Source organism: Centroberyx affinis, unplaced genomic scaffold, assembly GCF_046629955.1.
Source record: "Centroberyx affinis isolate AG114_WGS23_722 - 3 ecotype Tasmania unplaced genomic scaffold, CSIRO-AGI_Caff_v1 ptg004591l_1, whole genome shotgun sequence".
In the NCBI taxonomy this organism is placed as follows: domain Eukaryota; kingdom Metazoa; phylum Chordata; class Actinopteri; order Beryciformes; family Berycidae; genus Centroberyx; species Centroberyx affinis.
Window position 1 is genome coordinate 62904 of NW_027282209.1, and position 27997 is coordinate 90900.

General features: G+C 42.4%; 1 protein-coding gene across 1 annotated transcript; it reads left to right on the plus strand.

Moving 5' to 3' along the window:
• Positions 1-765: 765 nt before the first annotated feature.
• LOC139665457 (1-phosphatidylinositol 4,5-bisphosphate phosphodiesterase delta-3-A-like) lies at positions 766-27993 on the plus strand. The gene is made up of 16 exons (XM_071544468.1): positions 766-856; positions 11167-11222; positions 11903-12014; positions 17965-18193; positions 18556-18685; positions 18773-18998; positions 19120-19321; positions 20272-20416; positions 20851-21003; positions 22108-22251; positions 22924-23082; positions 23471-23582; positions 24766-24944; positions 25687-25822; positions 26786-26935; positions 27833-27993. The coding sequence occupies exons 1-16, from the start codon at positions 766-768 to the stop codon at positions 27991-27993; spliced, it is 2385 nt and encodes a 794-aa protein (XP_071400569.1).
• Positions 27994-27997: the final 4 nt, after the last annotated feature.

A 27997-nucleotide genomic window follows, 5' to 3' on the forward strand; every position in this document is an offset into this window, starting at 1 on the left:
TAATGTATATAATTAAATGTAAACTGAGATTATCCACATTTTTATTTGCAAAATGGAGTTAACTATTTTGGGCTGACATAAATCTGTATGAGGTAAATTTACTGTTTACATTGTAGTAGTATCAAAGTGATCTAAGTTATATGAGAATATGGTATTTTAAGGGAAAAAAGTAAACATTTCTGAAAATAAAATTGATTTTGGTTTATGATTATCTCTACCTGCACATCACCAATTCATGCATTTTTGTAAATGCAATTTCTATTTGTATTGTTGTTTTCCTTATGATGTTGAGTTTACCCATCTTTTGATTTACCACCACATCCCTAATTCTATAACTGCTTCTATTGTTGGTGTGGAGGTAACGGTGGGCGGATGGAAACGTAATCCAAACATGCCAAACGTCTTCCAGCAAAGCTTTTATTTTGAAAGTCACAACAGGAAGTCTCCTGTCTCTTGTCCTGTCTTCTCCTCCGTGGCTTGACGCTGGTCTGGTTCGTGCGGCTCTGTGTTTAAATCCAATGTCAGTGACATCAGCGGGGTGAAGGCTTGGCCAGGCTCTGCTTTTCCTCCAACAAGATAAAACCATGAGGCGCTGCGGACCGGTGCGGAGAGTCTCACATATTCCTCCAGCAGTAACTCCATGCATCCAGTGATCCAGTAGTTATCTGGCTGCTACGCTGCTGACCTCATCACATCTAGGCTACAACACAGGATCCGGCTGCAAGGCAGGGAAGGGAAGGAAATAAAGCCCAGGATCCTTGCATCATGTTGGGCAGCCGGAGGAAAGCAGCCCCGGTGGTGAAGAACGGAGCCGGGACGTCCGACTCAAAGACCATCGATCCTTTGAGAAATCTGGGTGAGTATTAGTATTACTGTTGCAGTCAATCTGAACGCATCCTCTGACCAAAGCGCGTCTCTGATTGAGATAGCAGGTTATACTGCTGAGACAATACAGTGTGCTGAGCGGCACCGTTATCCACCCCGCCTCCCTCTGCAAAGATGTTGCTGTCTAGTCGGGTTATCTTTGAAACATAATGAGATTATAAAGAGGGAAGTCAATAGGTGGGTAAACTACGAAATCCAGACGGTGATCTTCATAAGGCAAACAATCAACAATGTAAAATCAATAATATTTTCATTGATTTATGCATTTTTCCTTAACACCCTGACATCACTTTGATACGACTTACTATATTGTGAATTCACCTCATAAATATAGTTTATTTCTGGTTAAAACTCAATTCTGCAAATGAAAAAGTGGGCAAAATAAGTTTATGCGGGTTTACCCTGCACTACATTCCATAAATTACCCTTTTATGACACATGTATGAACATTTTTATGAGAATTGTTCAAGCTCCTACAACCATGCAAACAATGCCTTAGTGTAAAATACATGTTATGATCAGGGCTGTAGAGGAAACCCCCGGCTAAACTCAGTTTTATATATCAGTTTTTATGCTGATGTAAATATGTATGATGTAAGTTCATAATAAATCATAATCGTTATGTAGTAAGTAGGGGTGGGAAGATATGCTTATCTCGGCGATACGATTCGATACGGCGGTACGGGGTTCACGATTTGATAAAGCACAATACAATGTAATCAAGTTCAATGGCAGCAAAAGTCTGACTGTGCAGAATTATGTTTATTTCTGAGCCACAAATCTTTCTAGGATGGCATTGGCTCACTAGAATATAAACAACAACTTAAAAATGTCATTAAAAAGTGTAAATAATATAATTTAAATGGAGAGCTTGTGAATGGTGATGGGCAAGCGGTCTCATTTGTGATTACTATAGAAGAATAAAATAAAATGTAGCCAATATCACAATTCATTTTTCTGCCTCACGATATATTTTTGTATTGCGATATATTGAATTTCCATATATTGTCCCATCTCTACAGCTATTTTGATGCGTGAGAGTTTACTGTAGGTGTTTGTCTCAGGAGGAGAGTAGCATCTATAGGATACTTGGGCAATTTTTTCAGAATGGATAGGCAGTAGGAAATTTCCATCGAGTGTTGGCCCTCCATGGCACATTCTAAAAATCAATCTTGGCTGGTAAAACAGTGCAAGTGGCTGGTGTAGTTGGGAAATCCATGAGCCGTCAGCCAAGTCCGGGTTCCTGCCATGTATTTGTCCAGACTGGGAACTCTGGTCTCCCACATGGGAAAAACTAAACATTTACCAGCTGGTCAAAAGCAAATTGCGTCTGAGGCCAGAAGAGATATTTAGGGCTTCCAGGTTTCCAGGTTCAGGTTACTTTGCATAGCACGCTGCAATAATAGACTAATAATAATAGACTTATAATAGACTCAATGTATTCCCCTGCTTGGGACTGACTTTACCACAACCATGAGATAGTATTTGTCCCATTGACTAACAATAGAATGAAGACTGTCTGAATGAGTTTTTTTCCAGCGTATTCAACTTTTAAGCTTTAAACTTTAAGCTGAAGTGTTAAAAGTGACTAACTAAAAATACGTAATATACGCCCAATTTTTGTGTATTTTCCTTGCATGTATGTAGGCAAACTCCAGTTGTCCCTTACTTCTTGGTCTTTTTTTTTTGGTACATTTTTGTGCAGCCTTTCTTCAAAGCTGGTTCTGGTTCCCATAGCTTTATATTTGTTCCTAGAGAGGCTTTGCAGTTGCGTCACAAAGCTCTTATCAACCACGTTTGGCAACATCATGGTCCACTGGAGAATTGGCTGTGCACAAATTTTGGCTAAATATAGAACAACCAGGCTAAAAAAAAAAGAGAGTAGGCTACCTGAAAAAACATTATTGTGATGTGGGTGTAGATTCACTCAGTTATGCAGTAAAGCTGAATTCCAAATGTAGGTTACTGTGACACAGTAAACTGTCTTGTCTTTAGCCCTAGTCTCTACTCCAAAACACTACAGGGCTTTTCACACAGCACATTCTTAGCCTAGGGTTATCTTAACCCTGGCCTAACAGTTGGCCCAGGGCAGATTTAACCCATGGCTAACTCTTAGCCTAGGGCTAATGATTCACACAGCATTCTTCTTAGCCCAGGGTAATTACATGTCTGAATATTCTGTGATAATAGAATTTCAAATAAAAACATTTGAGCTCAGGAATGCGTAGCAACATTGTGAAGGAGAATTTATTTGATTGGACAACACACAAGTGACACAAAGTCTTCTAACCCTGTTCACACAGCCAACAGATAACCCCGGTTTTCAATGATTTTCTGGGGAGTCGGGGTTATATCTTGAGAAGAGTCAGCTCAGTTCACCTGAACAAACTGTTAGCTAGCTAACTATCCAGCAGGCTCATTCAGCAAAGCAACCAGTGTTAATGTTAACGTGTGACTGCTAGCTACTACGAACACTGATGTTAGCTTCTATTAGATACATGTTAGACACATGATGCGTTAACAATAAGACAGTAGTGAGCTGACCAGATACCATGCTCTTGGGCAACAGTTTACAGCCAAGAGCTGTGGACCTCCAATATGGCCGCCATAGTGCATCACATAGCCTGAAAGCCCTCTATAGTTTGATATGCACTTAGAGAATCCTGCATCCCTGCTCAAAACCAACCCACCGGTGTCAGTACCACCTAAGCCTCTCTAAATGTCAGGGAAAAGCCTGTTAATACACCATTTGGCAAACCCAGCTCTGCAATCCCACTACTGAGGCTTACTGTACAGGGGTTCAATTAAAATGCAGGGCGGCATCGTCCTCAAATATAGGCTAGCTGTGGTCCAGTATGTCTGGTAGCAATTTTCCTCGTATTCCAGCTCAGTTTAGGCAGATATGTGTGTATTCAGCAGAGTGGGTCACAAGTGTCTCCCAGTTTAGGTCACAAGTGTCTCCCTGTATCTCCCAGTCTGGAAAACACCAAGGTTTCTTCTAGCTTGTGTGGCCTATTTCTGTGCTCAAAGTTGTTTGGTTAGAACAACACTAAAGAAATGTCTGAATTCCTGGAAACAGAGCCTCGCCCTTACTCCCAAAAACGTTTCTACCTATTTGTCCATGGTTTTCATATCTTTTCCTAGAACTTCAATTGTAGAGGGATATCACAGGAATATCTGTTACATCTGTCATCAGGACACTATGGCTTTTACTCTTGCTCTACTTTTGGTTGGCTGTGTGGTGATCTGTGAATTAAAGCTCATTCTGCTGTTCCAGCCTTTGTAAGTCGCTCCGGATGAGTATATGAACTCATTCTCTCATTCAGTCCATTTTCCATACCCGCTTATTCCTATTCAGGGTCACAGGGGGGGCTTGAGCCTATCCCAGCACGCATTTGGCAGAAGGATAAGTGAACTAAATCCCTAAAATATAAATGTAAATGTAACAAAATTTGCTTGGTGGAGATTCCACATTCCCAGAGGTTCCAAAACCAAACAAACCCTAAGCTGCAGCAAAGTCCCTGCATCGAATATCATTTGCCACCAAAACATGCAAATCCACTTATATCCACTAAATTTTAACTATCAGCTTAGAAGGAACAACTACTTAAAGAGAAACGTCACCTATTTTACATTATTTTACAATGGCTCTCTTGTCTTTAAAATGGTTCATTGAGCAGTAGTGACAGCATCCACCTTGCACTGCTTCCATCCTTTTCCCTTCTAACCACTGCAGCAAATTCCATAAGTTAACACATTACGCCCACTAATTTTCTTAAGAAAAGCCGGTGTCAGTATACACTAAAATAAAAAAAAAAGCAAGTGACAAAGAAAAGATTAAAGAAACTTAGAATGATGAAACTAAACACGCACAAAAAAGCAAATTTGCAATTTTTTTCTAGCCTGTGATTCATTTCTTTGCGGAAATAAAAACACATGCAAATGATTTTGATTCCTGAGCTAATGAGCTGAGCTTTATTGAGGAAGTGAAGTGTCAGCCAGTTAATTAAGGCACTGACAGAGCGCTAATTATCTCGGAGAGCTGAGTGACTGAGAAGGCCTTTATTGCTGTGTATGTGTGTGTGTGTGTGTGTGTGTGTGTGCATATCATTCTTTATTTGTGTGTCTCAGTCATCTAATATTGTTCATGTACATGTATCATTTATGTGTGTAAAGGGACCCCAGGCTTCAAAGCTATGATAATCTGTATTTCCCCACCCAGCACAAATGTCTCCCCTAATGAGTGACCAGGAATACAGAAACACAAAAACAAGTCTACAAGGCATGGAACTAACTTTTCAGAATTCACCACCCACTTTTGTTTCCAGACGATATTTTGTGAATATCGCGATATTTTCCGCGGTATCGAATGTCCCTATCAGCTCCAGGGGTGCTGTTCTGTAGCTGAGCCTGACCTTTGACCTCCCTGCGAAGAGGATTTCCTTACAGGGATCGATAAAGTGTCACATGACTAGGCTTTAGGTATTATCAGGTTATCTGTCAAATTCTCTAGTAGAGGTGTGAGGTTTACCATGCAGAGCATTTACCGGCCTTTGGATAGTGGATGGTGTTGATGTGGATCCCTGGAAGCCTGTCACAACACACTGAACTCAGTTTTAGTGGTCTTGAAAGACTAGTAATGTTTTCCTTTGCACCTGTAGCATATATATAGATATATCGCAATTCAATATATCGCGATACGTATCGTGGTGCAGGAAATTGCACTATTATTCGTACTTCGTAATGACATTTATAAGTTTTTGTTTACATTCTAGCAAGCCAATGCCATTGCTAGAAAGATTTGTGGCTCAGAAATAAACATAATTCTGCACAGTCATACTTTGTTGTTATTGAGCTTTTATTTATTACATCGTATCGTGGTTGAATTGAATTGTAAACCCCATATCGCATATACTGTCCCATCCCTAATAGCTATGGCACAGTATCAGCACACTTCAGTTTTCTACTGGAACACAGTAGGTGTGGTCCTGATTGTGTTTGAGACCTGCATGCGGAAACCAGCACGTAACCCTGCCAGCACCAAACATGTTAGGGTGCCTGACACTTCCATCATACCCATGCTGAAATGAGCCGTGCATAAAACATTATGGAAAAGCATAGCCTACCACACTGAGCCAGCTTGGTACACTTACAGTGGAAAAACACAGTTTCGTGGTCAAGTTTGCCTACTGGCCTGAAGGTGTGGCTGGGTAAACATCAGTATATGCCATAGTATAGCATGCTGGTGGGCATTAGTCCAGCATAATGCTATGTAAACCGGGAGCTAATTAGTCAGGAATGGTGTCATCACGACTACTGTTGACAAGAGTGAAAAACACCACATTAGACCTACAGTAGTTCTTGCTTGCGTCCCATGTTTTCATTTGGTTGCATACCACAGCGAGGCTCAACCAGGGTGTTTCACATGTGTGTGAGGTTGCCAGGCCAATCTGTTTATAAGCCACACTCAAATGGTTTGGCTGTCTTCCTCTACACACATACAACCACTCACCCACTGAATTTCTTCCCCTGCTGCAATGTTGCTCTCCTTACTTAGCCTACTTCTCCACATAGGGGGGAATGTAGCCAGTGTGTGTGTGTGTGTACATGCTTTTGTGTGTGTTTCCAGTATCAAGACTCCTTTGTCAGTTGAGTGACCCAGCCCTTCCCAGCCTACAGTGAGTCTACTGTTTTTCAGCTGTTGATTCCTGCCTAGTCAGCTTGGGACTCAGCAACATCTATGAAGGAGAGTTTGTCACTTTTATAGATTTCTCTTTAGAGTAGAATTGATTAAGTCTTCTTGTTGGAAAACCCTTTCTAATTGCTTACCACGGGTTACCCCCCAACACACATGTACACACACACACACACATAATGGTTACGCAGGTTAATGATAACAAAGCCATGGGGCCCCCTCAGCACATTTGAAGGCTGCACTCATTGGAAACTTAAGATAGCTTGCATTCCATACACTCTATGGGTCACTGCACTGCCCAGAGGGTGAGATTGTTTGGATTTAAGTGTGGCAGCACAGTGGGCTGCAACATGCTGCTAAACTCTTTTTTATTAAACAGTACATTCTCTGTCTGAACTATACCAACTTCAGTCTCTAATACATACCAAGAATTCAGAAGAACCAAAATACTTTTTCCAAACACTCACTACTAACTGGTACAATATGGAATCACATTACACTTTTTTTTACAGATTTAATAAACCCAGAAAATATACTTTTTTCACTTTTACCAATGTTAACACAGAATCTTTGAGGGCCCAGTCATTCAGGAGGACCTTGGAATCTCAGTGGCATCACACATTGTAGTGTCACAATGAGACAGTGAGCAGTGTAATGTCAGAACTCCCAGGTTTAAAAGAGGGTCCAGTGGTCCACAGAGGCATTTGGATTCTGAGCACAATGGAGGCGACACAGAAAACAAGACAACAGAGAGACAAGAAGAAGAAAGGCTGGGAGGTACAGCAGAACCCACAGCAGCAGGATGTCCAGGTACGGCCCTCCCACAGACCAGCAGGGAGGAGAGCCTACCTACTTCCTCTCCCTGAGGAGAGACAGACCGGGGTCCCACATCATCTCCAGAACAACAGGAGACAGGAGGACAACTGGACCAGGCGGAGGGAACGGATACGGGCCCAGGAAGAGGTCTGGATCCGTGCCTGGGCCGAGGAACAGACCGAGGTCCAGAAGCAATTCGGCCCAGAGAAGTATCAGAAGATAATGGAGCAAGAAAATTCTCTGAAGCGGGCTCTGGGCCTGGACATCCTGATCCAGCCCCATGAACAGCCCCAGGAACAGCCCCAGGAACAGGCCCAGGAACAGGCCCAGGAACAGGCCCAGGAACAGCCCCAGGAACAGGCCCAGGAACAGCCCCAGGAACAGCCCCAGGAACAGGCCCATGAACAGCCCCAGGAACAGCCCCAGGAACAGCCCCAGGAACAGGCCCAGGAACAGCCCCAGGAACAGCCCCAGGAACAGGCCCATGAACAGCCCCAGGAACAGGCCCATGAACAGCCCCAGGAACAGCCCCAGGAACAGGCCATCAAGACTGACGCTCAGCTGGAGGAGCAGCCTGCTGGTCTGCAGACCCAGGCTGCAGAGGATTCTCTGTCAGACCTCCAGCTGCAGCTGAAGGAAGCGCAGAAGCTTGCAGAGCAGCAGGCCAAGAAAATCCAGGCCATTGAGGAGAAGAACAAGGCTCTGCACAACAACATCGAGCAGCTTAACGAGGATCTCCAGAGAGAGAAGAACCTCAGAGCTCAGGCTGAAGAACTACATCAGGGTGCCATGCAGCAAATGCGCTTTAAATCTGCCATCCAGGAGACAGATGCTAAGGTGACAGCAGCAGCAATGAAGGACGCTCTGCGAAAGGAAAAAGAGGAGACAGAGAAGGCCAAAAACATCACCAAGCAGGCCGTGGAGGAGACCCAGAAGGCCGTCGACAAGTGCCTGGCTGCCCAGCTGGCTCTGAAGCAGGCTGAGGAGAAGCTGGAGAAAAATCTCCTCCAGTGGCAGCAGGAGAGGGCCGAACTGATCGAGGCCAAAAATGACACCCAGCGGGCCATGGAGGACAAGGAGCGAGAGTGGGCTGAGAGAGAGCGATTCGTGCTGGAAAAGATCGCAGATCTGGAGCGGGACATGAGGGAGACTTTGGGGAAGAAGAAGAAGAAGAAACGTGGCCTCCTGAGAAGACTCGCTGATGCCCTGACTCCCAGCCGCAAAGAGAGGAAGAAGGAGGACAAGATGGAGTCAACCTCCAACTAGCACTCCACTAAACCTCCAATTCCTCATGTGAAGCACCATGACACCTGTGCTCACACACCTTGCACTTTGCATCTTGAATAAAAGATATCAGCATGATATCGAAAATAATGTACTGCCTGTATAGTTTTACTTCTGTAGAGAATTGTAGGTTCCACTAGTCAACAGTGTGTGTGTAACTAGACTACCAACTGTCATCCTGAAGTTACATCATGGTCTTGGAATTTTAAGGTTCCAGTTGACATTTTACTCAAAAATAGTTTACTCATACAATGCAGCTCTAGAAGAAGTCTAAACATATTGCTGAAGTTTGATATAGATGGTATATTAACTTTGCAATAGGCTACTAGATGTGAGAAACTAAAAGCTTAATATCATAAACAGTCAGAGAACAAGCAGCTCCTGTGACAAAAGCTACAAGTCTGTACCTTGTTTTCTGAGAGTGTAGCTGAATGCAGATGGAAGTTTACATTTCCAAACCAACAATTATATTATAAAGTTCCACATGGAATAACTGTTCTTTGAATGACCCACCAGGACTTACCAAGCTCTGTGGACTAGTCTGACACCAATTTAAATAAGCAGATCATTGAAGTGTTACGGATGATTTATGAATTGTCAGGTTACATGGAAAAGTCTGACTGGAGAAAATATTTCCTCAGCATTTCAAATACAGGGCATTGATTATGACCAACATTGTAGTTTGGAATTGAAGTGATTGGTTTCCAACCAGAGTTTTACCTGCAGTCTGCATTAGAATAATAAATATTTATGTCAAATCAGTACTGATAAGAAATCAAGTCAAGATGCACTTCACAGGTTTGCTCATGCTTGCTGGGATCAGATGCAATTCAGTTATATCAGAAAAATACATTTCACATACTGTATATTTCAGAATATATTTAGAGAAATGCTAGAAAATATAATGAAATATGCCAGATATGTGTATACATGTAGATGTAGATGTAGATTGAAATGTAATTTGACACTGAAACTTCTGAATTTTCTTGGAATGTGCTGTTGATAATGTGAATGACGTCTCACACACGCACACACACACACACACACACACACACACACACACACACACTGTGTTGTACAGTTAGTGTGTGTAATTACAGGCAGGAAGCCCTGATATAGAAATTCAAATTTTCTTATTTTTATATACATATAAGGACGTGATCTAGGATGGAATGCAGCCTCATTGTTTTTATTTAGAAATTTTAAGTTAAAGCATATTCAAAAATTCATCATCAGCACAGTTGGAACATGCCAATCAGATTGCTCAGCTGAAATTATATTCATTCATTTCAGATGAGAAACCCTATAAACGAAACTATATTTATCACAAAAGCACATTATTGTTATACTGAGACATAGTGGATTTCAAAAATATAGTTCATTAAAAGTGAACAAAGTGGGGCCTTTAATAGTTAAATGGTTAAAGTTTATTCGAGATCATCTGTTCACATGCTTTTTCATATCATAACAAGAGATCAGAATATCCTGACTGTTATTATGACTGAAGAAACAACAGCAAACAGGTTATTTAGTTATGGTATTTACTCAAAAATCTAATACTCGACTATGCTGGATTAGTTTGCATTCTGGATCTATTGACTCATATAAATATTTGTCCCTATGATTTCAGAGTGCAGATGCTTTCACTTCCTCGGTCGTGTCTTGTTATGATATGAAGTTGTTTGGAAATGTAACATATGCTTGTCCGGGACACTAAAACTCCCCTTTGAATGTCTCATTAGAATCAGTTCAGGTTCAGGTCTTTCCCATAGACAACCAGTGCAGTATTGATCAATTCTACAATAAATATGTAATCAGACAACCCGCATCATATTGAGAAATGGCTGCGGGCTAAAAACACTGAGCGATAAAGACACAATCAACTGAAATCCACGTCTGCTGACTCTCATTTGATTACTCATCTTTCTAAAAGGCTTTCATGACGGGCCGAAAAAGCACTTAGCTAATTGCAATTTCCTCTCCTCTGTAACCTCAATTCCTCCCTCTCTCCCTCTTCATTCCCCAAACCGCCCCGCTCCCTATGCCTCTCTCTCTCTCTCTCTCTCTCTCTCCGTCTTTCTTATCTCCTCTCTTCCAGGTTCACCAAATCATCTCTCTCTCTCTCCCTCTCTCTCTCTCTCCCTCCTCTCTCTCCATACCTTCTCATCTTGCTTTTGCATCCCGGAATATCAGAATTACAGAGTTAGCGTATGATCGGCTTTGGTCCAACAGATGTATATATACACCAACCTCTAATTTTGACGATCCTCCCTCGCTTTTTTCTCTCCCTTCATCCTCCCTCTTCTCTCCTCACCCCCCCCCCCCTCCTGCCCTCATTCAGTGCTGTTCAGTTCAAATCAGATCAGCTTTCTACTTTCTACATTTACTGCCATATACTGTATGTATGAAATCAAGCACAATTTTCATCAAATCAAACTTTCTTTCTTTCTCTTTCTCTCTCCCTTTCTCCCTCTTTCTCTTTCCAGGAGTGCAGGATGATGAAGATGTGAAGCTGATGTTGCAGGGCTCCAGTATGGTGAAGGTAGTATTATTAGTAGTAGCAGTAGCAGTAGTAGTACTTGTTGTTATATATATATATATATGTATATACAGTGCTGGAATGTAACTAAGTGCATTTACTCAAGTACTGTACTTAAGTACAATTTTGAGGTACTTGTACTTTACTTGAGTATTTCCATTTCATGCTACTTTATACTTCTACTCCACTACATTTCAGAGGGAAATATTGTACTTTTCACTCCACTACATTTATTTGACAGCTTTAGTTACTAGTTACTTTGCAGATTTAGATTATTAATACAAATTATAAATCAACTAATAAATTATGATATATTTTTATAGGTTAAGCTACCCAGCAGTATATAAAGTAATTAAAATTAGCTCCACCTTTACCAGCTGCAACATTAAAGTGATGAACACATTAATGCATCAATAATTATAGTCCAATAACATGATATATATGATTCTGAAATGGGCCATTCTGCATAATGACTGCTTTTACTTTTGCTACTTTAAGTATATTTTGATGCTAATACTTTTGTACTTTGACTTAAGTAAGATTTTGAATGCAGGACTTTTACTTGTAACAAAGTATTTTTACACTGTGGTATTGCTACTTTTACTTAAGTCAAAGATCTGAATACTTCTTCCACCACTGGATATATATAAATCAGATTGAACTGATGATTATTATGTATGCAGGTCCGCTCCCCTCGCTGGCAGAAGAGACGGACTCTGAAGCTGCTGGACGACGGCGTCACCGTCTGGTGTCAGTCCCACAAAACCTCCAGCCGAGCCAAGGAGCTGCAGTCCTGTAAGTGTGTGTGTGTGTGTGTGTGTGTGTGTGTGTGTGTGTGGAGTGTACTTCCATCCTTATGAGGACCACAAGGCTAGAAAGATGAGGAAAGATGAGGACTTCTACAACGAGCTAGTTAAGGTTTAGGATTGTGTTTTCAAAGGCCTAAGGGTTATGAAACTCACTCAATGTATAAATGACTTGAAGAAAATGAAAAACATAATTGCTGTTATGCGTTTTTCTCCATGGCAACAGCAATAAGGATTTAGTTTACACCTTATTTTAGCTCCCAAGCCTTTAAAAAATGGTGAACCAAGACACAAAAAATCTTTTATTTGATGAATAATCATTGGAATGAGCCCAGAACATGCAAATATAATAATAATAATAACTTTATTTAGTTGAGTTTACAAAGTGCTTTGACAGACAAAATAAAAGCAGAATACTCAAATTATGAATTTAAAAGGTAATAAAACAATAATAAAAAGGGATTAAATTCATAGGAGGACAGAGGTGGAAAAGAGCAAACATTCAAGTAAATAGTGGTATAGGATGAAAACCAAAATAAATAAAAACAATAGAATAAAAATAAGATAAAATTAAGATAGAGTTAAGATAAAAGACGTAAAAAGACAATAGAAAGCCGATAAAAAGCCGATAAAAAGACAATAAATATACATGTGCCATTTGCCATTTGGCTGACAGCTTTTTCCCAAATGTCTAACAGAGCCGTGGGTGCATAACGTTTTAGCATCAATTCCACCAAACTCATTATACACTGTAGATTTTAAGGTTTGTGACCCCTTTAAAATCACCTCATGACCCTTTTCGGGGGGTCCCAGCCCCTAGGTTGAGAAACTCCATATGACATCACATGCAGGCCTTTTCCTTCTCTGTAGAAATGGTTCCAGTAGAGGCTCGGTGGTCTGACTGGGCGTGTGAGGTGAAACATGGAAATACAATACTTATTTCTGTTACCTATAAGTGGCACCTACCGCTCTGTACACACTCTCTCTCTCTCTCTCTCTCTCTCTCTCTCTCTCTCTCTCTCTATCTGGGGGTCACACACAGCGCCCTGATTATAGTGCTGATCTATTTTGAGGCCGAGGCAGCAGCCCATCCCTGCCATAGATCAAACAGGCAGATTATAGGACATCATATGGTGGAGGGAGTCGGCCCTGGAGCCTGTGGTTTGGTGCTATATAGTTACCATACGGCTCCCGACTTAGATGCAGTACAAGACCTTTAATTGCCGCAAAGAGTCGATTCCCTTATGATGTGGCAGCCTGTATGTATGTGTGTGTGCGTGTGTGTGTGTGTGTGTGTGTGTGTGTTTTGTGACGTCTCCTCCAACCACCAATAGCTGGGCGTGTGTATCTCGCGTCTCTTGCTTTCATGACACCCAGGAGTTGAGATGTCATTACATGGATATCAAAGAGCAAGAAGTTTTCAAATCAGGACCTACTTTCTTCACACACACACACACACACACACCCATACAAACTCCGGCCCCATATCCTAAAACTCACGATGTGCTTGTTCATCTCGTTTTTATCTGTATTCATGCCCTTTTGTTCTTTGGTACTTAATGCCAAACCTGCCAGGTTGTTATTAGAATAGATAATGTTATTTATTTCCAACAAAAAACTTTATATAGTTCAGTTAGAAATTTGAAGAAAGAAGATAAGAAAAAGACAAACTAGCTTATGAATTTGAAAGTTAATTAGAAAGCTTTCGATTGATGTCTTGGACCGATCTATTTAGATTCTAGGGTTTTGGTCAAAACCCATACAGATATTTTTGGACTGAAACTGCTGATAGCTGATATCTTGTGCTGATAGTCACAGGAGAAAAATAAAATAATGCCTTAAAAGTTTTTGAAAATGGATGGATGGCATTGAAAGTGTTTTATAAAACCCTGTGACAGATATTTGCATTGATGTAAGTCCTTGAATATGATGTCCAAGTGAGTGTGGGAACCCTGTATTCAGTATCTTTCTCATGTTGATGCCGAATCCCCCCCCAAAATAACAAGTATTCACCGTTTCCTGCAGAATTTCAGGGTTGAAAAGCTTCTGGAACGGTCTCTCTATAGCTCTGTACCCACTAGACATCACCCCATCATCCTTATGAACAACATTTGCATTATTCGGAGCAGAATTCCCTTCTTTCTGCATACTGTAATTCTTTCTATAGCCCACACAGTGCACAGTGCCTTTGCTGTCAGCCTGTGACCTGACAGGCTGTGTGTGTTGTCTCTGGTGAAACCATTGGCAAACAGTGATGGGCAAACACCGGCCAATATTTGGTCAGTGGGGATGCCGCGTATTAATCTGATTCATTCATTATACAGTGTGATGTGATTGTTAAAAGAAAACGTACAAACACATTAATGCGGACATTTGCGTCAAGGTGTGCTGGACGAAAAAAACAGGTTGAAAATAACAGACATGCAGCACTGTTTGTGAGCCAGAGGCAAACACCTTTCTATGCTATTCGGAGGAAACCTTGCTTGCTTTGAGTGTGTGTGTGTGAGTGTGTGTGTGTATGTGTGACCAAGTCAGCATTCACAATGCTGACAGCTCACCTCCACAGCAAAATATGTCAAATGGGGCTGTTTGTGTCTAATATTAGGAGGGATTAGAATCAACGAGTGTAGCATGGTCACCAATGTTGTTTGTTGCCAAATGGTTCCTGACAGTTTTCTGTTTCCTAACTATGTCCTGCAGAAATGCAAGCTGGTATTTTAACATACAGGTTTGCTCAATTATCAAGAGAACTGAATCCCATGCAATTCAAGTTCCTTTTATTACTGTGTATTTTATTACAAAGCAGAAGAGGCAGTAGTGGCAGTAACAGTAGTAGCAGTGGTAGTAGCAGTAGTAGCAGTGGCAGTAGTAGCAGCAGCAGCATTAGTAGTATAGGTAGTACTAGTTCTGTGCTACTGTTTTGTTTTTGTTTTTAAACTTTGACCCAGAGAAACAAGAAATTCTCTGGAATTCGATAGGTGAGATTATGCAAACCAAACTAGATAAATTAACTACCGTACTGCACTTTTTCCAAGAGTGACCTGGCCAAGAGAGCAGCATAAACACTGTTACAACAAATAGACACAAACAATACAAACAGACAAATACAACTGTCACACACTACAAACGAGAGAACACAGTATCCAGTTAACATGCAATACAAGGTCAAGGACAAAAATCCAGTTATGATGCATAAACAGGTACAACTTTTTCTAAAACGATTTCAGTGAAAATTTAGGAGCGATCACATTGACCAAGAGTACTATTTTCTCGATCCTTTAAAATTGACTTAAATTCCCCCATAGTACTCAGCTCTGACAATTTCAGGTCCTTCTGTACATTATACCAGGAAGAAGGGGCAGCATATTTAAAAGATTTTTCGCCTAATTCTGTTCTAACTCTGGGGACCAACATCCGTAGAATATCGTGAGAGCGCAGGCCATATTGATTTTGGTTTTTACACATGTATGTACACAGATAAGGAGGTGGACAGTGGTGTACAAGATTGCCACAGCCAGTAATAAAACGTAAAGCACAATGGTATACAGTATCCAACTTCTTTAGGCACTGGTCAGGTGCATTCATAAAGAGCAGATCAGATTTAAGTGTGCATGAGTGTGTGTGAGTGACTCAAAGCTACACCACCTTAAATACACACTAGAGGCCTGTGTAAGGAATGCTGCCATGAAACAGAAAGGGCCTTGCCTGTGTGCTGCCATTGGTGCTAGAATCTAAATAAGTAGTGGAGTGGGAGAAAACATAAACATAACATAACATAACATGTGAATTTACAGCTTAATACTAGAACTACTGTTACATGGGAACCCACCAAAACCAGTCCCGTGACCCTTTTTACAGTCAAAAAAGAGCAGAGAATGAGAGAAGTGGAAAAGTTGTGTGCGAGTTGCTTGTGTGAAAGTGTGTGAGAGTGTGTGTGTTTGGGAGAGAAAATAAGGGATGGAGAGATGAAAAGCGACAGCTCTGATTCTATAATGTGTGTTTATTCGAGCATGGAGTTGTGCTGTAGCGCCACTGCAGACGGGTAAAGGTTCACTTTCTCCCATCATCTCTCATCCAGTGTGGTAATTCTCCCCCCTCCTCTTTCCCTCTAACCTTGCTACCTCATCCCCTATCTCGCCTCCTATCTCTCTCTTTGTCTCCTCCATCTGTCCCTGGCTTTTTCAATTCAATTAACTATGCTTTATTGACATGAAAGGAAAGGACAATATTCAACATGTTGATATGAAGGCCCTATCCATCCTTGTGCAGTGTGTGTGTGTGTGTGTGTGTGTGTGTGTGTGTGTGTGTGTGTCTGTCTGTCTCAGTGCCTGGACATTGGAGGATCAGGGTTGTTGTGTAATCAGTTCCTCCACCACACACTATCAGTAGTTGAAAGGGAAGTTATTTGTGTGCATGCAGAAACACAGAAAAATCAGTAATTGGCACTCAGCAACATCATAGCATTTTGGGTAATAGAAAAAGGACTGCATTCTAAACCAATTACATTATACATAAAAGGAACACAAATATACACCTATTTCATTACTTTAAGGCATGTGAAAAGGGCTGGAGTCCTCTGCTGGACTCTTACTCCCCAAGTCCCTGTCTGACCAAAGGCCTACCAGGGTAAAGTGACTCAGACACCAAATACAAGTTTATGTATTTTCATTGCAATATGCGCCCTTTTTATGTTTCTATAAATGGTGTGCATACAGTATATGTGACTATCATTTGAAGCAAACCAAAATAAACTCTAAGCTCCCTAAGCAGTAATGCCAAGGACTGCATGCTGGAGAACTCAGCTGAACTGGCGACCTAGTCTGTCATCTGTCCTGAACTCTAGAAGTCCAACTAACCTGAGGTCATCTAAGGTTCCAGAAACAGTCTGTTATACAGCTTTCTGCCCTTTTTGGCCTATCAAGCTCTAAGCTGTTTCGAAGAAATACCTGATTTCTGCGCACTCCTAACCATAACTCTCTACTCAACCTGTAGCTGTCCCTGCGGTTAGGCTCAATGGAACAGCAACATGAGCTTAAGCACGTACACACCAGTTGAGAATAGCCTCAGGTGGTTAACAGTGTGCTTCCTCCCCAGCCTTTCCTCTTGTTCTTCACCCCGCGGTCAGTGTGTCAGCCTTCGCTGCACAGAAGTTCATTTCCTCTGCAGACGTACACAGAGCAGACAGAGTTGGAACCTCTGTGAACAGTGCATGGGTGTTCTTCAGTTGATTGACAGTCCCAGAAGAATAGTCAATACTCTCAAATGATATGCGAGTAAGCATATCATTTAGCAGTTTTGTGTAGGAGTTTGGTAAGATTTACACAAAATATGATAAAAAAAAAAACATGTTTTGAACTAGCAGGGACTACTTTCCCTGTTTCCATAGGAAGTGAAGATGATGGGTGGTGGGAGACTGTGGGATGTAGATGAATACACGGTCGCTCATGTGAAATAGATCTAAAAATAAACCTGTCTAAATCAGCTGTACTGTGTTAATGATATTTAATTTTTAAAATGTATGGATCTACACTAACTAACTACACTAACTTTTTAACAACTTTTATTACTTAAAGGTCTTTGGATAATGCTAGTAGCCTTCTATCACTCAACATAGTGTATGCTAAAGTGTTAGCATGGAGCACCAGAACAAACTACCGGAGACACATGGATGATTAAATTTGGTGTCAATTTTTTCATCACTTAATGGGTAAGTTGGCCAAAGGGACAATCTCCATAAAACTTGTGTATTTGGAGGTGGGCCGTTGGTGTATTCCTTTTAATTTATTGATCCAAAACGTCTCTCTTTGCGACAGCAGTTTGGACAGTTTGCCCCACGAAGGGGAGCTTTAAGTAATGAATGTTTTCTTGTAAGTCATTTTTTCTCCTCTATCTTCTTTCTCTTCCCTTTTCTCTCTCTATTCCCCCTCACACACCCTCAGTCTCTATAACAGAGGTGGAGTGTGTTCGGGAGGGTTGCCAGTCAGAGACGTTGCGGCGGTTGGCCGGCTCGGTACCCGAGGACCGGTGTTTAACGGTGGTCTTCAAGGGCCCCCGCAAGAGCCTGGACCTGCTCTGCCAGAGCCAGGAGGAGGCGCGGCGCTGGACCCGCGGTATACGCACCCTGCAGGAGAGGGTGGAGAACATGACCCAGAAGGAGAAACTCGACATATATCCTTACAAAACTGTCTACATTGTACCCAGGGGAGATAATAGTGACGAGAGTGAAACCTATGATGTGAAATTAAGATTTTTGTTGGGGACCCCATGGAAACCCCTCAAGGACCCCTCGAGGTCCACAGACCACACTTAGAGAAGCAATGTTGTAGCAAAAAACTGTTTCAACTTCAGTGATAATATTATAGACACCAACCTGGAAACGTCTTTTTTGGGGGAATGAAAATGCTCAGATCTCAAGATATTGGCCTTCAAAGACCCACATTGGTAGAACCCTCACCGCCGTCCCGTAGTGTTGCTATTCAAGTATTGTACATTTTGTACTGCTGGTGCTTCCTTGACCTGGTGTCTGTCACCTGGATTCATGCCTACCTGCGACGGGCCGACCAGAACCACGACGGTAAGATGAGCTACGACGAGGTGCAGACGCTGCTGCAGATGATCAACATCGACCTGAGTGAACAGTACGCCCGCAGCCTCTTCCAGGTGGGGCGAACATTTCTGTCCAAACCTGAACCAAGAGTATGGATTTTATAAGCTCTGCCTCACTGTTTCTCTCCCCTCCCCGGACAGAAGTGCGACCGGTCGGCCGACGGTCGTCTGGACCACGGGGAGATCGAGGTTTTCTGCAGGGAGCTGCTGCGGAGGCCGGAGCTGGACGCCGTGTTCACCCGCTACTCCGCCAACGGCTGCGTCCTGTCCACCGTGGACCTGAAGGACTTCCTGACGGACCAGGGAGAGGACGCTTCGCTGGTCCACGCCCAGAGCCTCATACTCACCTACGAACTCAACGAGTGGGGTACGGTGCTCAGTAACTATGTACTGCAAAATGTGATCTTCACTTGGTACGTGTGCTGGTCCTTAAAAAGCCTAAAAATGTTTTCCTCCTTCACTGTGCGTCTGTCTTTTGCCCAGTACAGCCCAGAAGAACCAGTTCATGACACCCAATGGTTTCACCATGTACATGCTGTCGAAGGAGAACTGCGTGTTTGACCCGGAACACTGCAGGGTTTACCAGGACATGACCCGACCGCTGGCCCACTACTTCATCTCCTCCTCCCACAACACCTACCTCACCAAGGACCAGCTGACTGGGGACAGCAGCACTGAGCCATACATCAGGTAGCAATGGACAGGAGAACAAACACATTTACAGTTTAGACATTTTGCTGGCACCTTTATCCAGAACGACCGATGAGCGACCAATGTGCGAGCGAGTTGTCTTGCTCATAAAGATTATCATAAAGAGAAGTACATTTTATGACTGAAAAAATCCCCTTTTATTTATTTCATTCTACAATTAGGTATTCATGATTGAAAAAAGGGACACCTACTCATAACAAAAGATATCAGATATTATACTAATAAAACATACTTGTTGAATTGCTAAAGATATTCTTGTCTAAAACAGATAAAAAAATGACAAAGCAGTATTATTTTTACAGTATTTTGCATTGAGATGTCTTCACTAGACGATTCTGTTGTATCTCTCCTCGAATTAGCTAGCTTACTCGTCTCAATAGGCCCAATTGTTATAAATGGAAGACCACTGATAAGTTAGTGGAAGACCACCACCTTGTTATAGAGGCCCACTGAAGAAAAAAATAACAATTGTAGTCAAATTTTAGGGAAGTAACATTATAGTCATGCTAACGCCTAGCTAGCTAGATTGGTAGAGTATCTATGTTCCCAGGGTCCTATGTTCCCCAGATTTATATGGCACATAATGGGAACATGACAAAGGGTCCTATGTTCCCAGGGTCCTATGTTCTCCAGTTCTACATATGTGCTCTCCCAGGGTCCTATGTTCCCAGGGTCCTATGTTTAACCCTAACGCTAACCCTAACCCTAACTAACCATATTAAGCGAATACAGAGCTGGGGAACATCTTTTTCAGGTTCCCATTATGTGCTATATAGAGCTGGGGAACATAGGACCCTGATAACATAAGACCTTGGGAACATAGGACCCTGGGAACATAGGAATGACTCCACTAGGGTTTTACTAGTTTACTCATTTTACTGGCTGAATCCTCTCTAATTAGAGATACTGAATGATGAACCTTCTCTTAGAGCTCTGAATCATGGCTGTCGCTGTGTGGAGCTGGACTGCTGGGATGGAGATAAAGGAGAGCCAGTCATCTACCACGGACACACACTCACCTCCAAAGTGCCCTTCATCGAAGTCATTGAGACCATCAACGAGTACGCCTTCAAGGTGAGTACTACCACCAGAATCACAATCCCTTTATTTGCCAGGTAGAATAAATGCATAGGAATTAGTCTCGGTCACATTGATGCAGAGACATATTGACGGTGTATTTGTCATCATAGAGTTATAGCAGTTGACACTGTTGGATGTAGTATATATATAAGGTTGAGATTTGAAAGGGATCTTCCATTGACATTATCATCCCACTCTAATTTTCAAGATCCTCTGAAAACAGTTAATCTCAAAAAGTGTTATATGAATTAATGTTACTTTGATATATTAGTATACTGTTATATCAGGCTGATATTGGCCTTTTATCAAAAAATATCAGCCAGTCTACTTCTGATATGATGTTGTTTCCTTCCCTGACTGCCCCTGGTTATGTTCACTGAAAACCTACTTTACCCTGATCTTCCATCATCATCCTCCTTCCCTCCCAGGCGTCTCCCTACCCTCTGATCCTGTCCCTGGAGAACCACTGCTCTATGGAGCAGCAGGCAGTCATGGCCCGACAACTGCGCTCCATCCTGGGGAACAAGCTGCTCACCAAGCCCCTCAACGGCCTGGAGCCCGGCTGCCTGCCTTCTCCAGAGGTAGGGACTGCAGTATGGTGGATTAGTGGTTGGAGAGCCTGTCCCGTAACCAAAAAGACCTAGGTTCAATCCCCATAAGAGACATTGGCTATGTTTACCTGCACTCGATCCAAGTGGAATTTTCTCACTCAGTGGCAGATTTTTACACTTGCCTCAGAAAAGTAAGATTTCATATATGATTGAATGACTTGTCACAACAGATATTTTTGCAGTGTGGTTGCTAGTTACCTCCTCCAAGGAGGTTATGTTTTCGGTGCCGTTTGTTTGTCTGTTGGTCTGTTAGAAGGATTACGGAAAAACTACTGGCCCGATTTTCATGAAACTTCGTGGAAGGGTGTAGCATGGGCCAAGGAAGAACCCATTAAATTTTGGAGCGGATCCGAATCCGACTCACGAACAAGCAATAGTAGCACAAACCTTGGCGGAGGTCTGCGCTCTCCGAGTGCCCTTCTAGTTTTCAATGGAATTTTTCACATGGTTAAAAATAGCCTGATGACTCAGGCTCTCAGAGGCCTCTGTGAGGATTTCAATCTGACGTGCGTTTTAATGTCCAAATGTGTCCGTCACTGCTGTCCCAGTGGAACGCAGTTTTTTTTTTTTTTAATCTCTCTGTCATTTTTGTGAGGCATTCGTAAACAGTGTCTCTGTCTCGATGGCGAACACTACTTAGCTAGGATTACGTGTAAAGGAGAAAGCAGACTGTTTGTGTTGGAGAGGAAATCTGGGGCCATCTGCTCCTCTGTGGCCCGCTTATTCTACGTTTCCTCATAATCATGATGCATGTGTGTTTTGTAGGTGTGCATGTGTGCCTGTGTGTTTGTGTGTGCACACATGCACTCATGATCTGTGCCCCAGTAATCACACTCCCTTGAGGCTCCTTCACAATATGCAGTGGTGACTTCTGCCTACTGTCATGTGTGTGCCTGTAATTACACACACAGACAGGCTTTTATATATTTATTCTTACTTAATTTGCCTGTTGTATTCTTATGTAGACCTGGTTTTAAATGATATTGGTAGCATTAATAGTTAGTAGTATTGGTAGTATTATTAGCATTATTTAAGTGTCAATGCATTGTGTGCTGATGTGTTGGTTGTGTGCAGGCTCTGAAGGGGAAGATCCTCCTGAAGGGGAAGAAGGAGCGTGTGGTGGAGGAGAGCTCGTCCAGCTCCTCAGAGCTCAGCTCCTCTGAGGAGGAAGCCAGCCGGGCCGAAGGCAAGCCCAGGAGAAAGAAAGACGACAAGAAGGTGGGTCGAACGCCAATTTACCATTTCCCTAACATTTTATTCCCATTCCTTTTTGGTTTTGGTGTACCCTAGAGATCATGTAATAGTTGAGTACAAAATCCAAGGTGATTACGAATTTCAAGAATTCCAAATTGACACTTGTGAAGACCTTTCTTCCCAAGCTTTCTCAATTCTCAAGATAGTAAGAGCATAGGATCCATCTTTACGGTTTGAGATGGGCTGTGTGCTTGAGGTCGCACCTTCAATTAAGACGTACAGGTGTTGAGCCAGTTCTGTACTATAGATCGGTGGTTCTCAATCCTGGTCCTCTGGGCTCAGAGCCGCCCTCCTGGGGAATGATTTACACCTGGGTTGCAAGGTGAATGCAATTAATTACCTGGTAGGATAGAAAACCAGCAGAGGTCTGGACCCTGGAGACCAGGATCTTTGGGAAACTGGACTTAGTAAAATTTGACCTTTAGATTATCATTGACCTTAAAATCCAGTGATAGTGTTGATTTAATTTCCCATTTTCATTGGCAGTGGTGTGGTGGAAGCCCACTCTCCGGAGATTCTCTGGAGAAAGAATGTGATCTTAAATGAGACAGACAGACAGACAGAGCCTGGGTCTGAATACCTAATAGTTGGTTGTATTAACATTTGGTGTGTGTGTGTGTGTGTGTGCCTCCTCAGCCGGGGGTGCTTAAGCTGAGTCCAGAGCTGTCAGAGCTGGTGGTGTACAGCCGCAGTGTTCCCTTTAAAGGCTTTGAACAAGCCGCCAAGAAACCAGCCACCGACATCTCCTCCTTCTCTGAGAGCGATGCCCTCCGTCACGTCAAAGACTCAGGTATGGTGTGTGTATGTTTGTGTGTGTGTGTGTGTGTGTGTGTGTGTGTGTGTGTGTTCTTGTACATCTAGAATTGTGAGAATTTGTTCACGTTTTAGACCTTCAGACTACTTCAGACTTCAGACATTTTTGTGAAGTGAGGGCATTTTAGCTGGTCCTCACTTCTGCAAGGGGTATGTGAACTTTCTAACCCCATTAGGTAATAGTCTGTATGGTACCCACACTTGAAAATATATGTGGTTTTTGGTACCATACAGACTATTGCCTACTGGATCTACCTTGCTAGAAACCCACAGCAAGGACAAACACAAAAGACATGGTGAGTCACTCTTCAGCGTACTTTTGGACTAACTCTAGAACCCCCTGTTTCCTTGTCCTGCCCCTCCAGGGAAGTATTTTGTGCGTCACAACAGCCACCAGCTGAGCAGGATCTACCCCTCCGGCCAGCGCCTCCAGTCCTCCAACTTCAACCCTCAGGAGATGTGGAATGGAGGCTGCCAGATTGGTGAGTGCTTCCTGACTTCTCGAGTCAAGCAGCCACAAGACCAATTAAGACCCGTCAATCAGACGTGATCTGACGTAAACCCTTCTTGGCTCTTACGCTCCATTGTGTATTATAATTGCCCCAACATGAGAAGATTCTCGGACTGGGCCCTCCACCCTTCACGAATCTACTTTGAACTCTCTTAAAGGAGTTGAGGGAGAAGTTTTATCTGGAATGCACCAAGGGGGCGGGTTGCAAACCTTTGGTCATTTCAATGAACTTAGGTGGGGATTTGATTCCAGTATCAGAAATTATGTTTAAGGTACAACACATTCCTGGTGACTCAAAATGAATTATTGATTTGTTTGACACTAAACATTATCATGTTACAGTATGTACATAAAGAATGGAGATAATTGTATGAGCATAAAAAGTCATGTTACAATGAAAAACAACAACACTCATGTTACACTGGATGCAGTTCTCCATTGAGTCCTTGCCAGAATGCTCAATTGAAGTCCGTTATTTGGTAAATTGACCTGACTGGAGAGTGACCTGCTGTAAACACGTGAGACCACATGGAATGGGAATCTGGACCCCTGGGGTGCACAGGGTTGCGACCCAACAATACTGTGGTTTAAGTCCTTTGATCACATGGGCACATCCTGAGCTTGATTAGGTTTGCTGGGGTCATCTGCATTTTACGATGGTTGGTCCACTCTTATCACAGCACTTCACCACAGGTGATCAGTGAGGCCAATGGATTCATCACCGTCTGTAGCAGGGTGACTCCACCATGACAGAGGGGGGTGGACCTCTTGATGTCCCTTAATGTAACTCATCGTAGTTACTGTTTAATAATATTGATATTGTCTAATCTGTTTCCTCTACGTTGGTGTGGCCAAATCCAGAGAGTGTTCTACTTTAATTCAAGTCTCTTCATTTTCATTTATGAGATAATATCACCACCCACTGGATCTTTTTTTAAATCCATGCCTAATGCACATGCATGGTTCATTTTTTTGTTACCAAGCACTTGTATGGATGGTTGCATAAGCATAATGAAGATTTCTTCCATTATATTACACTGTGTGCTAAGCATCCCAACCAAAAGGTAATTTGTGAAGGACTCCTTTCAAGGTTCCTTTCATCCCTATGGACAAAAGCGTCCACTAAATTGCACATGTTGATGTGTCATCTCCAGCGGCGCTGAACTTCCAGACACCTGGTGAGCAGATGGACCTGAACCAAGGCAGGTTCTTGCCAAATGGCCTGTGTGGTTACATCCTGAAGCCTCCCTTCATGTGCCAACCTGACACCACCTTCAACCCTGAGAACGTCGGCGGAGGCCCCGGCCACAAGCCTGTCCTGCTCACCGTTCGGGTAAGACGGTGCACCCAGGGAAAGGGCTGCCTCTAAACCTGCACCGACAGTCTCAAATTACATGCATCTTGAGTCACAGCTAATGCAAAACGATGGAGGAAACCTAAAATTTGATTTTCTTGTTAAAATAACATTAGTAGATCTCAGAAATGGACCACTGTATGTCTACCATTTGCCAGGGAAGGCATCAGACCAGCCAGTTCTTGCTGCATGGTCTTAGACGTCCTCTAAGGTTTTACATTGGTTGTCTTCGGACTCAAGTTCCAAGTAAATACAAATGGACTGCAGTAACATAAAGCAAATATTTGATACAAGAACAAAGATAACAAAAAGTGGATGCTGGATGATAGATCTCTTGGATGCAAGAGACAGACAGCCAGGCAGCCAGACTCTTTATTAATCCTTTGGGGAAATTTGGGAGACTGATCAATAGATGAACCCAGTCTGTTTATTCAAAGCAAGCAGTAACATTAAGAGCTGAGGTTAGCCAATGCAGTGCATTGTGTTCCAAACACGGTTTCCATTTTGGAAATACACATTTTTACTTCATTTTCTTTGCCTAATCTCTGAGAAATACAGCATGATCCTAAAAAAATTCACTGTTTTGTAACAAGATACAGTTTTATTCCATTAATCATGTTATAAAAGAAGAAGAAGATATTCACATTGTGGAATGACACTCTTCATATCTGATATGTGTTATTTTAATATTATCAAGCTATATAATTATTATTTTTCCCAGGTGATTTCGGCTCAGCAGCTGCCTAAGCCAGAATGGGACAAGCCCAGCTCCATAGTGGACCCTCAGGTGTGGGTGGAGACCCACGGTGTTCCCATAGACAACAACAAGAAGAAGACCAATCGCGTCGACAACAATGGTAAACACCCATCCTACTAGAAAAATACCTTCGCCTATCATATGGTTTCAATAGCAGCATATAGGATGGAAAGTCTGGACAAGTATGAAAAATGAATCTTTTCTAGCACGTGGAAAGTTTTGCAATTGCACTAAATGTCTCTTTGATGGGGCAATAAACGATTAAATAAACGATACGATTTTTATTGCCCCATAGCACAAAATGGCTATATCTGCGGCGGGTTGATAGAGTTGTTGATCAATACTTCAACGATTTCTTCTGTGCCAGACTTGTTGATGTTGTTGCAATTCCTACTGGTTGCCGACTGAGGACAATAGAAGTCACATTTTAATTAATTCCCCTTTAAGTATGGAGAAAGACAACAAAAACTGTTGTTTGGTCCTGATACACACTGTGCTTTATGTAATTGCAGTTGATTGAAAGAGTAGGAGGCAACAAAGTCTTTGATAACTTGGTCAATGAAGTTCATGTTACTCATGTTATAGCACATGGCGTCCAGTTATTCTGCAATTAGCTTTGGATCAACATATAGGAGTAAAGATGCATATGCACTGATGTGGGTTATTTGTAATGAAAAGTGTATAATTACCAGTATAAGTATGAGTGTTGCTGTGATCTTGCATTAAGAAAATCCATCAAAAAAGCAGCTTGGTTTGGCTCAAAGTTGGCTTTTTCTGCCCTTTAAAAGTAATGCTGAAATTTCCTACATTTTATGCTGCATTCATAAAGATGCCCTATGGGTTGTGAACAACAAAAACAATGGAAGTATGCACTGTGATGCATCACAAGCAGACAGGTCAATTAGAAATAGAGATAAACTTTTCTTACAGTATAATCATCAGACAAACATTGTAATGCTGTATGAGCACCACTTCAAGTTACTTCAAGTGTTACTGGGCAACAATATACTGTACACACTGGAGTGAATAATCATTATTATTACGTATTCTTGCTTTGTTTCAGGCTTTAACCCGCGGTGGGACTGCACCTTCAACTTTACCCTCCATGTCCCTGACCTGGTTCTGGTTCGCTTCTTGGTGGAGGACCACGACTACACCTCCAGCAACGACTTCCTGGGACAATACACCCTACCTTTCACGAGCCTACGCGCAGGTCTGTGTGTGTGTGTGTGTGTGAGAGAGAGAGAGAGAGAGAGAGAGAGAGAGACAGACAGACAGACAGACAGACAGACAGACAGACAGAAAAAATTGTATTAAAAAGGTCAGAAAAACTCTTAAATTTAGCTTGATGAAACTTCCAGACACCCTGTGTGTGTGTTTGTGTTGTATGTGTGTGTGTACCAGATATGTTTCAGTGACGGAGCACATGAAGCTTGCAAGGTTTCCATGAGTAAAGTAAAGTTAAAGGTCCCATATCATGTAAAACAGGATTCCCCTTGCCTCTTTGATTATAGAGTTGGATGGTCTATCTAAACATGGTGAAAGTATCAAAACGCACGGTCGCCAACTAAATCCACACAATCCATATTAGGAAAGCGAGCCTCTAAACGAGCCGTTTGGACTTCCGTAACTTTGTGGTGTCACCAAGGTTCGCTCATTATCATTTTTGTAAGAAATAATAGACTAACAAAGTGTTTTTTTCAAAGCGGTTGTCATTGTTTATTACCGGAGAGTTTTCCCTACCTGTAGCTGCCTGGCCGCGGTGTCTCACGTTTCACTCTTGAAACTGTTATCCAATCGGAACAGAGGGGTCGTTCATATTAATGAGCCTTAAAGACACGGCGACAGAAACAGCCTGTTCTTGGTAAGGCTCAGAGAGATGCTGGAAAATGAACGTGTAAAAATGGATTGAGAGTGTTTTTGGTTCATGACACCACACACACAGCTTTGAATGGACCTCAAGAGAATATGGGACCTTTAACATGGACAAACAGGACAAACTCGAGGTTTAGCATCATGCAGGGGGTAGTAAAATATTCACTCAAGTAGCAGTACTGGGTTAGGGTTAGGGTTATCTATCCCCTTGACCTTTACCCTCTCCCTCCTCCAGGTTACCGTCACGTCCGTCTGTGTAAGCTGGATGGCTCCAGCCTGTCGCCCGCCTCGCTCTTCGTCCATATCAAGGTCACCCCCTGCCACGGCAGCCCCTCCAAGACCCCGGGCCCTTCACCCACCAAGTCACCGTCCAAGTCTGCAGCCAAGAAGCCCTAATCCC